Raw genomic sequence first — 12,549 nt, 5'->3', positions numbered from 1 at the left:
GTTAAGAAAACTCTTTCAGCGCGGTGTTACTGCAGTACATGCACACCCTCACTCCTGCTTGGATTGACTGCCTAAGGGTTATTAGTTTTTCTTCCCACCTGTCCCCTGCCTTCCTCTTCCAGAGACAAATACCTGATCTGCTCTGCTCGCCTGCGATGTGCTGCAGCCTGCTACCAGCCAAGGACTGTCTCCAGGAATTAAACCTACTTATAAAAGGGTATTTGATGCTACTTTTGTTCTCCCCCTTCCACTTTTAGCATTCACATTATGCATCTGTTTTCTGTATGTTTATACTGCTGCAGTCCCAGGCTGTTTATCAGATTCCTCCTGTTAGCAATACTGCTTCCTCAGGAAAAACAAAGAAGTCTTAGTGGCCTTGTCACTGCTCTTGTTAGTTACGAGCACATCAGGGATACAGAGGTTGTGTGTGGTTTGATTGCTTTGTCAGGTCTGAGGCAGTAAAACAGACCTTTGCAGCCACAGCTTTAGATGCAGATCAGGACAAGAAGGACCTTTCTGTCACTGTGTGTGTCCAGAATTGCTTCTAGAAAAAAAATGGCCAGCTGTGGTCTTTGACACAGCTCAAACATTAAAAGTTTGGTATTAAGTCTGGTTCATTTTAGTGATGGTGGGCCACGTAGTTCTGGAGAGATGTTAGAAGGTCCTTTTTCACATATCACATTAGCTGATACACCATTCCTTGTGTGTATTGTTTAGACTGACGTAACTCTCTGTAGCTGAGGTCTGAAATTTCAAGGCAATCTACTTTCATGGCTGCAATTCCTGTCTCCTCAAATAAATCCAGGCTGAACGATACTTACTGCCGTCATAAAGCCCAGCACTACATGTGGTTTGGTAAGCAGAATCATTACAATGTCTTGTCTTAGTTTGTGTTTAGTTTTTGTGAAAGCTAGAGGCTTGTACTTTCTCTGCACCTCCTCCATTAAAAGCTGTTTCTGAACGAGTCTGGCCCTTGGAATCTGAAAGTTGTGTTTATTCACTTAGTAATATTGTTAATAGTGCCAATAACAATAGGAAATCCACAGGAGGAGCTCTGAGATGATCCAAAAATAGTTGGGTTACAGCAACAAGTAACATCATTGGAGCTTAAAAAACAACCAACAACAAAAAATAACAAAGTTCTAAATCAGTTTGTTCTGGAACCTTAAAAGAGGCAGTGTGCTTCTTGCCAGTGGATCTGTACATTACTTCTATTAACCAGCATTGTGTACGTAAGAGAAAACCTGTTTGAGGAAACTTTGCATATGAATGTAAGGAGTCAGTGGGCTGACTGTAGCTGAGAGGAGCACAGGGTCAGTGCTGGAACAGCATGGTAACATAACTCAAGTAGCCTAAGCCAGCTGCGGTCCATGGCCCTCATTGTACATCTGAGATAGTGGGTGCTTTTCTTGAAGCTTTAAATTGTTTAATTGCTGTCACCAGCAAAAACCCAAACCAGCAGGTTGAGCACATTCCAAAGGAAACAGGCAAATTAGATCCATTTTGTCCTGCAGGTCTCTGAGTTCAGGTGTACTGTCACGCTGCTCTTCAGGTGTACGCACTCCCATTCCTTATGTAGATACTGCAGAACAAACTATGCAGGCCATTCTGCTGTGAGCTGGTTTTTAATTCACCTTACCCACCTACTTACCTGCTTTAGCAAACAGGCTTTGCAGTGTTAAAAGAAAACAGTTTTGCAGGGGAGAGGAGCAAGGTCTTAGTAGCAAGAGTCCAAGAGGACTGACTTGTTAAAGCACTCCTGAGCCAATGCATTGTTGAATTCTACATTTACTTACAAATTATACAGAGAAATATACAAAAGTGGTGCATTCAATCAGTTTCATTTGCATAATGGGCCTTTATAGATTCGTATTTCTAGTGACAGACCATACACACACCCGCTGATAGTACAGTTTGTCCTCACACAGCAGTCCTCTGCCTTTCACATTGCAGGAGATAAGAATAGTTTTCCTTGTAACCATCTGCAGGCTATTCCCTCTTAGATAGAAGGACAGACACTTAACCCCCTCTAGGAAGAGTTCCACTGGATTTCCTAGTTCTGGGAATAAAGGTAGTTGTTGATAATAGTCGTGTGACATACAGCATTGGAAAAAGCGTGTTGTTTTTTTTATTAGTTCAAAAAGTTGCACTTTGAAGCTGATATCCTTCACACAAACAATGCGCTGATGTCTCCCCACCCTGACCTTCCCAGTGCTGGCAGAGTTCAGCGCTAAGCAGCCAACTTACACGTGGAGGGAAAAGCTGAACAGAAAGATTTCAGTTTCCAGGGCTGCTCGCTTGTTTTCCAACATGGAAGCAGGGCCCTTCAGAGGTACAGACTGATGGGTTTTGTGAGTTCTGGATTCAGAACAGATTCAGCTTTTTGTTTTCTAGTATTTTGGAAATGCAATTAAGCTAGTGAGTCACCTGCAATACTGGACGTAACACGGTTATTCTGTCACATACAGTGACCTTTCAGTGCAGTATGAGATACGCATTAGCTGTACTCATGGTAAGAAAAAACAAACAGAAAATGGTGCAGCCTAATCACAGTGTTAAAGCTGAGAACTACGGAACTTCTGTGCTCCAACAGCTGCTGTTAACTTCTTTTTTAACAAACACTTCACGTACATTCCTGAACTGTGAAAAGCAGAGAGAGGGAGAGAGAAGGAACAGGTAGTTTCAGGTACTGCAGTAAGACTTGGTATAGCTCCTTTAATTTCTTTACACTGTAAACTTGTGTTCATACCAACACCCTGGTCTGGACTTCCTTATTTACATGAAACACTTTTACATATATACACGTTAGCAAAATACAAGGCTTTTCCCAGAACTGAATGCATTTGAGCTGTATCTTTATAATATACAACTAATGCTTTAAAAACAAAACCAAAGAAAGCCCACCACGCTTGTTTTCTTACTCACAATGATTCCATACAGTTAAATACTAAAATGATATTTATTTCCTTCCCATATAGTATTTTCTCTAATTACAGAATACCATCAGCTCCAGACTGATTGCTGCAGTTCACTCGGGCAGTAAGGAAGATGTTTCAAGAGTCCAGCTCTAATTGTTCTTGATTTTCACTGAGTCTCAACATAAGCTGTTGTTCATAATAAAGGCTCTTTGCATAGTTTATTTCTTGACATAGCTTTACTGCAAGAACTTCAGATTTCACATTGACCTGCAGAAAGAAACGGGTATGTTGTTAAAGAGGCACTGTTACCTTTTTATTGCACTGACTGAAGGAATTTGCATTGCTATGCTTGAAAGAATAAAAGTGCTTCAGAGGAAATCTTGTTCTCAGTGCGGAGAATGAGGTATGGAAGAAGCGAGAAAGACGGGTAACGAGTTGTGGTAATATTGGGTGGGAAAAGAAACATTTGCAATATCTGAAGTTATTTCCTTTGCTTCCTGTCCTACCTTTCATCTGGCTTTTCTGTTTGGAATGTAAACTGACGTAGGTCAGGGGTGAGCTTGTAACCTTGTCTGTAAAACAGACCTGGAACAACTACTGTAATGAAGCAAAAAAAAACCCCACCAGGCTGAGAGATAATATGGATCAATTTTTACATGTATGACCTAAATAGTCTTTCGCATCTTTGGAAGATGCTGGAGAACACTACAGTAAATAGCACAGTGCTTATACAGTAAATAGCACAGTGCTTAATTACATGCATGTATTGTAAAACTAAGATTATTTCTCAGAGGAAAAAAATATTTCCTGATGGACTTGTACAGTCAGGAATGTTTTAGATCTTACCTTCAACTTTCCTCAGGAGTTCATGGAACAAGTTCTACTACCTAAACCTTCATGGCAGCAGTTATTTTCACTGCTGGCAGAATGAAGGTTTTGTTATTAAACGAACAGTACAAGAAACCAAACGCCGATGAGTAGAAATACTTTCAGCATCAGTACATGCATTGAGGGGAAAAGAAACAGCAGGTGCTGGATCCTTACCATTGGTTTCTGTTGTGATGGGCCTGGCATTGCTACGCCACTACTTGTACTAACAGCTTTCTTTGTCAGCTGCACGTATACTTTGCCGTGATCCTTTGAAACAAGGCAGTGGTAGAGGTCGTCATACTTCACTTCTAGGAAGATGGCTTCACGGTCGGTGTAGTCACCACTCTTGAGGAAATAAACAGCCTTAGATGAGATCAGAACACAGTACTTCTCAATGTTCTCCACTGCTATGAAGCTGCATAAAGAAACAAAAACAGATGAATCACGTGATTGATGAAAAATACTCAGCTGTAACAAACTTCTTTACCTTGTGCATTTTCAGTGACCTTTGGAAGTCTTAAGAAAATCCAATAGCATGACACATACAATTCATTTGCATTTAAACTGTTCTAAAACCCAGGTGTAAAAGACCAGGTTGCAAACCAAGTATGAGCTCTAAATGCTTAGCTTCTAGCTTTGGATGTTAAAAGGCTATGTAGAAACAGCCTGTAACAATACCTAGAAAGACTAACTGCCTTGCGTTTGAACATTGAATGACTTACACTGAAGTTTAATTGTGACTTCAGTTGTTGCTGATAGGTGAAAAAGTTTGGAGATATTTATGATAAAAGCATTTATTTCTCTGAGCACATAAACCTGCTGTGCCTCCTTCTGCCACACGCCTCCATTGCCTTTAAAAACAGAAAACAAGTTTAACCTGGTGCCTGGATCGGTAGCTAGAAAAGAGAAATTAGCTGTTTAACACTGGGGTGAAAGGTTAAGCAGCAAGCAGGTTTCCCCAGAGAGATTAGTCCAAGTGATGAATAGGGGAGGTAGAAAAGAGTGAATTAGGAAGATGGAGAATTACAATGGCTGAAAAGGTTGATGTGCAGAAATGAGCAGGAAGGACTGCAATAGTGGAACAGATGATGCACACACAGACAGACACTCCTCGTTTGGGACTGACTCCCGAAATGAACTCCAGTCATGATTTTCTTTAAAACATTATATATGGAGACACAACTAAGAATGAAAGAGTGCTGAGTTCTGTATGAAGGTGCAAACTAAACTGTCACACTGCCATCCTCCTGCTTTCAGGTGGGTTCAAACTCACTATTTGCACAAGTCTGCCTGTGGTTGCCCTGACGTGTTCAGCAACACGCTGCACCGTGTCTGAAAACACTGAACATTCTCAGTCCTAAGAGCTTTGGTTAGATTGAGAAGCTCACCATTTCCACTGACCAGTTCCAAACCTACTGCCTGCTTTTCTACTTAGGGAACACTTGATGCAAGCTACTGTGAGCTGCATCCAAATGAGCCCCGAGCTACAGGTGGAACGTTAGCAACCAGAAATATTTCTAAAGCTCAGATTGTGGTTTATTTTGTGATATAGAAGAAAATCCTAGTCATTGTTTTCTATTAATAAATACTTGTCTGCAAGATGCTGTTCAGTGCTGAACTTGCCTTTTCTCTGCCCTGTGCCTCCTAGTCATAGCAGCTAACACTTTGGTTTCCATAACAGTGAAAAAAGGCATTTGTGCTCCTTCAAGTTGTTAAACTTTCATTTTAAGTGGTGTGAAGAGTTCAGTCATTCTTGACCTGCTGGGTAGAACAGCCTTGTTTCTGAGAACAGGCAAATCAAAGTCCAGTGTTCGACAGAGCTCCTACGTTTGACTCGGGTCGTGCTTCCACTGGAAGAGCAACACAGGGCGAACCTGCTGGAACAGTGAACCAGTAACAGCTACTGTGAAGTTCAGTGGGAACAACTGCAAAACCAGACCACAGAACTGTGTGTTTTTCTCTGTAAGAAGATTGTGTGTGTCTCATTTTTCATGGCGTCATCTACGTACTCTGCGCAATGGGAACGGGATGCATTTGATGGCGGAGCACTGGAACATCAGCTAGTTTGTAGCTCAGGCTCCGCATTCTGTTCTAACTTTGAGTCATGCATCATTACCCATTTTCCGTTGCCAACTGTTATTTTCTCCGTGCCTCGTTCTCAAAATGGGCATTTAACCTTTTAAGATACGACGACGAGATGTTACTTCAGTTGACTTATAGATTTAAAAAACCCAACCAACTCGCACTGGCACTATTTTAAACATTTCAAATTAATAAAATGGAAGATTAAATGAAACACGATCCAGTAGAACAAAGCAGAAGCAACCAGACCTCTGGAGAATTTGTGGGTTTTTAACAACATCAGGAAGTAATTATACAATATTTTCCAGAAGTGAAACAGTGAGTCTAACTGGAAAAAAATGTGGAAACATTTAGTTAGAACAGTAGAGCAAGGTATTAAACCCCCTTTTATGGATTTAACTCTGAAGGAAAATATGCAAATAATCAGGTCCCTGAATATGTTTCTGATTATGATACCGGGATAAAAGTCAGAGGCATAATTTTGTACTTCTTTTCCATGACAAGAAATGCTGTTTTCTTGTTGTGTGATGTTCCTAATGGTGAAAGTCACAGTGAATGGACAGCGTGACTGAAACGACGACAGCCCACAGCTCTACTTATGGGGTACACTTGTCAAAAGCAGACACTGCTCGGCTTTTTAATCGCAAATTGTTCTCTTCCAATTCCTCCCGCTTAAGAACCAAACTAGAAACGCCATTTAAGTCCCTTCAATAAGATGCAAACAGGATAGTATGACTAAGATCACAGGGCCGCGACCAAGTGACAACTACAAACTTCATCATAGGCACGCGGCTTTCAGTGCCTCATTACTGACGCTGGTGGAGTTGAGTCAGTGCAATGAATGGGGGAGCTCCCCTGAGAGCTTCACCATGAGGTGCCATTCTTTTCTTCAGGCATTCAGACCAATTCTGAGTAACTGCTCTGCCCAGTAAATGCTCTGATGCAAAGTAGATACACAGAGCAAATACTGTGATAGAGCAAAACATGGTATCTCATGGTCTCTACTGAAAACAGCTGTTTAAGCAACAGAGAGAAATTTGCTTAAGTAATGAATTCTGCTATGAGAACCTAACCCAGCAAGCTGACATCCTGTGCATAGACTCAATATGGACTTATTGTACTGTCTAACCTGACCAAAAAACCTGCAGTTTTCACTTGCTTTAATGCGCCCATATCCAAGGCATTCAAACATAAGATGCACCATCAGTTCTGTTTGTATTACCCATTCCAATTATTCCATACTGACTTTTCCGGGGAAAAAAAACTCCCCAATGTTTACAGTGCAGGATTTGTTCACTCACTGCTAACAGCCTCAGCTTAGGAATAACGTACCACAGGCATCTGACCAGCTTCTCTCACATCTAAGTCAGAGCAACCTCAGCCTGCACCCACCTATCAGTGTGATTCACATACTGCTGCCATGGAGCCTCCAGCTGCTCTGCTAGGCCTTGGGCTGTGAGGAACAGCGGACAAGAGAGACAGATAAAGGCAGAGATAGCATTTCTGTCTGCATGAAGAATGTGCCTCTGTTCAAGGAATACAGGTCCCAGCAGCATGTGTTTATGCACGAGAGGGTTTAGCCTGTGTTGGACGTACATGTTACATCCTCATTACTTAGAAGCAGAACTTTCATCCTTTGTGGTGATAGAAGGACACTGCAATCATTAAAAGGCATAAGAAATGAAAAGCCATAGCTGCAGTTCTTTGGAAACCACATGCCAGGTGAGAGCAGTGACAGTCAGCAACAAGTGAAGCACAGGACCCTGTGGCACCTGGGACAACACTGATGTAGAGTGAGTGGAAGGGCTGCTTTGGAAGCCATCAGGAGGCTGGGGTGTGCTGTGATTCGATACCAAGAGAAAACTGAAATACATGGGAAATAATGTTCGCCCCTTTCCCAAAGACAAAGATACGCTGGTAGCAAATGGAACTACTTGATGTAACTGCAGGTCGGTACTTACAACTCATCCTGGATGTTGTCAGTCAGTTTGAACAGCTGTTCTTGTCCTTCTGCTTCACTTTCTGAGTAGCGGGGCAAGAGCCCTTGGGGTCCTCTGCAGCAGCGAGGCTTCCTTACTCTCTCTGCTTGTGTCCTGTGTGCAGAATAGATGCAAGAGAATGACTTTGTGCAACAGCAGGCCTGAGACATCAGAGGTTGATACAGGCCACAGAGCTAAAGAACCACAGGGCAGGTTCCTCCCTTAGCAGTATTTGGTTAAAAAATAATATTCTGAATTCCTTTCAGCTTTTGGAACGCCCTACCCCTGAAGAGCTGCGTTAAGGCAGTGCAGCCCTGCTTTATTCCCTGTCCTTTCCCACTAGCGCTGCCCTGGCATTGCTGCATGGCTTTTGTACCTCCTGGGCTATTGCTGTTCCTGGTGTGTCAAGCCAAACGTACCTTTTTCACTCTGCTTCCCATCTTGATGCTTTGTAAAGACTGCGCAGTGAACTGCCTCAATGCTCTTTGATCAAAAGATAGCAGAAGAAAATCCCACGTAACCAGGGCTTTTCTTTCTAAGCTGCTTGGCAATAGCACACAAGAGCACTTGCCTTCTAAGCTTTGCTTTCTGCAGATGTTTTCTCTGGAGCCCTGTTTCTCTGTTACCTTTCACCTTCGGCAATCCTGTCCCAGGCTTAAAACACATGCACACTTCTCAAATGTGTTTTCCTTCCAGTCTTTGACACCCTTTGCCTTTGAATCGTGACAGACAACTTTTTTTTGCCCCTTCCCTTCTTGGCTGCAGTAAATACCGCTGGAAGAGAATCTTTTCCATATCTTTGCTGCCCTCCTGTTGGGTGACTGACCTCTCTCTCAGTGTGTTTTGACTATCGTTGCTCTGTTTGATATCAGCCACGTATTTTGCAAACAAGGTGGAGAAGTCAAAGGTAGCGGCTCCCACCACAGCAGACAAAAACATCAGCCAGCTTACGGTTCTGTTGCGCTGTGACTACCTGCTAAGTTCCAATTCTGTTAATGAGATTATTACATCCCTGACCTGCACAGCACAGTGACGGTGGCTCGAAGTAGCACTGACCCTCCTGAGGAATTCAGGAAGGATAAAAGATGCAGACTTCAGTGACTGCACTTCAGCTCCACTACGGTCACGCTAAGATGGGAAACCGCTTTGTGTGCAGGAAGAGTGAAACCAAGAGGGGAAACTCTCCAAACTAAGGAAGGCAAAACAAAGCAGAGGTTTAGGAAACAGTAACAAACGTGGCTGTTAATAACACCAGTCAAACGTTAGCAAATCTGAGTTGTACCTCTGCACACAGATGTTCTCGCTGCTTTACTGCTCGGGTCTTGGAGAGACGTTTGTTGATTACAGAGAAATAACGGTATGAAAATTCAGTTTGCTGCAGAGATCCTTTGCTTCAAAAATGTAACGTCTGAAAAAACTCCGTTCTTCCATTAGCAGCATTTATCTGAAGCAAAGTCAGCTAACAGGACTGCCACAAGCCATCCCAGTTACAACTACTGCACTGAGTAACAGCTGTACACAGTTGTTAAACTACAGCATGAATTACCGCAACTTTAGAGCAGTTCACCTCTCCTGCCCCTCACATTTTCCAGCTAAAACCGGGCTTTATGTGTAGCAGGCACAGCTGCACAGCAAGACTGTTCTATTTTGGAGCCTACATAGGAAGTGAACATTCAGGTCACCTTTTCTTACATGTTCTTACAACCAGTAAGCAAAACAGTGCATTTGTGTTCATGAAACGCAAAACCCAAATAAACAAAGAAGATTGAGCCACTGTAATATTCACATATTGCTACTTGTACTGCTTCCTCACTTTCCAAAGCAGCACAATAGCATTTTCTTACCCAGGAAGCCCTGACTGGCTGTTAAACCCCTCCAGAGCGCCTGTACTTTCTATTAACTCAGTGTAAAGGGTAAACGTGTGAAGCATAATGCGCTTTTTAACTCACCATGGGCCAATCATCAGTGTTTCACTTTGATACTTCTCCTATTATGAGCAACAACACTGAGCAACGGTTTTTGTATTAACCAACTTTCAGATATTCAAACCATGCTATTTTTTTTCCATGCTGTTATTTCCTATGGTGACACACTGGAACAGGATGCCCAAGGAGGCTGTGGATGCCCCATCCCTGCAGGCATTCAAGGCCAGGCTGGATGTGGCTCTGGGCAGCCTGGGCTGCTGGTTGGTGACCCTGCACATAACAACTGGATGAGCACTGTGGGCCTTTGCAACCCAGGCCTTTTGGTCAGATCTATTCTGTAACAGCCAGGACAGGACATCAGAGAAATTGCTTCTAATACCTGGCTTGGAAGCAGGTCAGACACACCAGCAGAAGGCCTGGGGAGCTCAGAAAATTTCTGTAAGTCTTTGAAACGTCCATCTTGTGGGGACTGTTTTTGTTTGTTTTTAATGGAGGAAGAATTGAAAGCACAGCACTTACTGTCTGCATCGCTGCACTCCATGGCAAAGCGTTCATCCCAGTGGTAAGAAGGAGGCTGCTTTTCAATGAAGTGTCATTAGAACTAGCCTAAATTGCCTTGATTTAGTCCATCGGCCCCTTGGCAAACTGCTCTGTTTGGTCTGGACAGCCAAGAACGTTCCACACAACCTCTTCTTTTTTTATTTTAATCTAAAAATTGGTTCAACCGTCTCAAGTTGCGCTCTGTAAATAACAAGCAATGCTGATGAAACACACAAAGTGAGGACTTGTAAAGCGGAATGAACGGCGGTGTGCCCACATCTGTGTCACATTAAACATGCACTCAACAGATCCGCTGATTCTTTTTTAATAAGCACACAAAAGGCAATACAAGACAGAAATGCCCTCATGTCTACTGGTCACAGCGGGGAGGAGTGCTGCTGAATGGAGACACAAAGAGATTGGAAATGGTGTCGGAAGGTTGAGGCGCACATTAAAGTTCTTCACTGTTCATACAAAGCTGAACAGCGGAGAATCTCATTTCAGATGGACGTCCACCCTCTAAAAACAGCCAGTGGTGTTAATTGGCTTTTGCTTAACGGTTCATAGAATTCCTGTGATTCAGTCCACCAGTTTTCAACCAGAATTGCTGTATCCAAACAGATCACAGTGCAGCGATGTAGGGAAGGCGTTTGCTTTTACTGCTCAGAGATGCATTTACCAGCTGAGACTGAAAAAACTTCTGCAAGAGACAATGCATGTTTTAGGGAACTGTGTTTTGTCCTTGATCCTTTACCACGGGTTTATAATACACTGTCAGATGTGATTCTCAGTGGGGTATACATACAGTGCTTTTGTGAGCAGTTACTGTTACATGTTTGAGTGTCCTCTGGCTCCAAACATCTCCCTGCAGATTGCTTCCTAATAACTTAGATCAGAAGGGAACAAACTTTAGCAACAGGTAACAATGGCCTGGGCTGCAAAGGCCCACAGTGCTCATCCAGTTCCAACCCCCTGCTGTGTGCAGGGTCACCAACCAGCAGCCCAGGCTGCCCAGAGCCACATCCAGCCTGGCCTTGAATGCCTGCAGGGATGGGGCATCCACAGCCTCCTTGGGCAACCTGTTCCAGTGCATCACCACCCTCTGCATGAAAAACTTCCTCCTAAGATCCAACCTAAACCTCCCTGTCTCAGTTTCAAACCATTGTCCCTTGTCCTATCACTGCCCACCCTCATAAACAGCCATTCCCCCTCCTGTTTATTTACTCCCTTCAAGTACTGGAAGGCCACAATGAGGTCTCCCCGGAGCCTTCTCTTCTCCAAGCTAAACAAGCCCAGTTCCCTCATCCTTTCCTCATAGGAGGGTTACTGAAGTACTTGTTGTTACCCATCACCAACACGGCAATCACTATAACTTCATGTACTATGTTTATCTGAATTTAAACCTCCCGTTCTGGTCAAGGAGCAGCACTGTCAGCTATTCACCTATCTGAGAAGCTCAACTTTGAGCCACAACATATAACCTGCATACAGATTTCGATCCACGATCAGAAGAGCATGAGGACACCCAAAACCCAGCACAAACCACAGCTGTAAGCACAAGGAGACGTAATTCTGGCATTCTGAAAGCAGTGCTTAATGGGAAGAGGCTCTTACAGGAGGTTCAGCTGCTGGACTGACGGACACCCAAACCCTCCACTGAGTCTTGGTTGGCAACCAGGGGTGCACAGATCAGCCATGGCAGCCCCTGCGAGGTGTCTGTATGCACAGCCCTCAGCTGCCAAAACCTTCCAGCTTTATCATCGATACGTGGCGTTCATAAAGGTGCTGCAGTCTAACAGCCTTGTTGTTCTAACCTGTTTGGAGCAATAAACTCACCGGTTCTGGTACAGCTCAAATCCTGTCACCGTTTCCGTTGTAAACCTGTTTTGTTGTGGGCTTTTTTTTTTCCAAGTCTGCATAAAAATCTCTCACTGAAGCCTGTTCTGGGCTGTAACTTGGCAATACTGACCTGGAAATGATTTCCCCCCACTGCAATAATTATAAAGCAACCTTAGTTCAAACAAAGGAAAATTGGCAGGCAGTATAAGGCTATGGAACAATTCAATTGCTGCTGGTATTCTGGGGAAATAATACTAATAATACTAAACCTGTTACTTACGTGGCTCTGGAAAAAGTCTGCTTCATAAATACAGCGCGTGCTTTGTCTGTGGGGGTTTTAGTGCATTTCAGACATTGAGAAGAGACTTAATCCAATAAATTAAAGGACGAACAGTC

General features: G+C 43.3%; 1 protein-coding gene and 1 long non-coding RNA gene across 6 annotated transcripts in view; one reads left to right on the top strand and one right to left on the bottom strand.

The window, feature by feature from the left end:
- The first annotated feature begins 135 nt into the window (after positions 1-135).
- On the top strand, positions 136-3,129 carry LOC140261088 (uncharacterized). The gene is made up of 3 exons (XR_011905666.1): positions 136-217; positions 718-855; positions 2,997-3,129. It is a non-coding gene; the product is annotated as an uncharacterized lncRNA (long non-coding RNA).
- The window catches only part of VPS13D (vacuolar protein sorting 13 homolog D), an 83,059-nt gene continuing 71,416 nt past the window's right edge, over positions 907-12,549 (bottom strand). For 4 of the 5 annotated variants that reach the window (XM_072354153.1, XM_072354156.1, XM_072354154.1 and 1 more), the window contains 3 exons: positions 7,832-7,963; positions 3,963-4,203; positions 908-3,185 (listed from right to left, as the gene is read on the bottom strand). In XM_072354153.1, coding sequence (XP_072210254.1) covers positions 3,054-3,185; positions 3,963-4,203; positions 7,832-7,963 — 505 coding nt within the window. In that variant the 3' untranslated portion in view covers positions 908-3,053. Of the gene's footprint in view, positions 3,186-3,962; positions 4,204-7,831; positions 7,964-12,549 lie in introns of all 5 variants that reach the window. The other variant, XM_072354155.1, reaches the window with a different exon arrangement.

Source organism: Excalfactoria chinensis, chromosome 20 (assembly GCF_039878825.1).
Source record: "Excalfactoria chinensis isolate bCotChi1 chromosome 20, bCotChi1.hap2, whole genome shotgun sequence".
Lineage (NCBI taxonomy): Eukaryota > Metazoa > Chordata > Aves > Galliformes > Phasianidae > Excalfactoria > Excalfactoria chinensis.
This window is presented reverse-complemented; position numbering and strand designations above follow the sequence as displayed.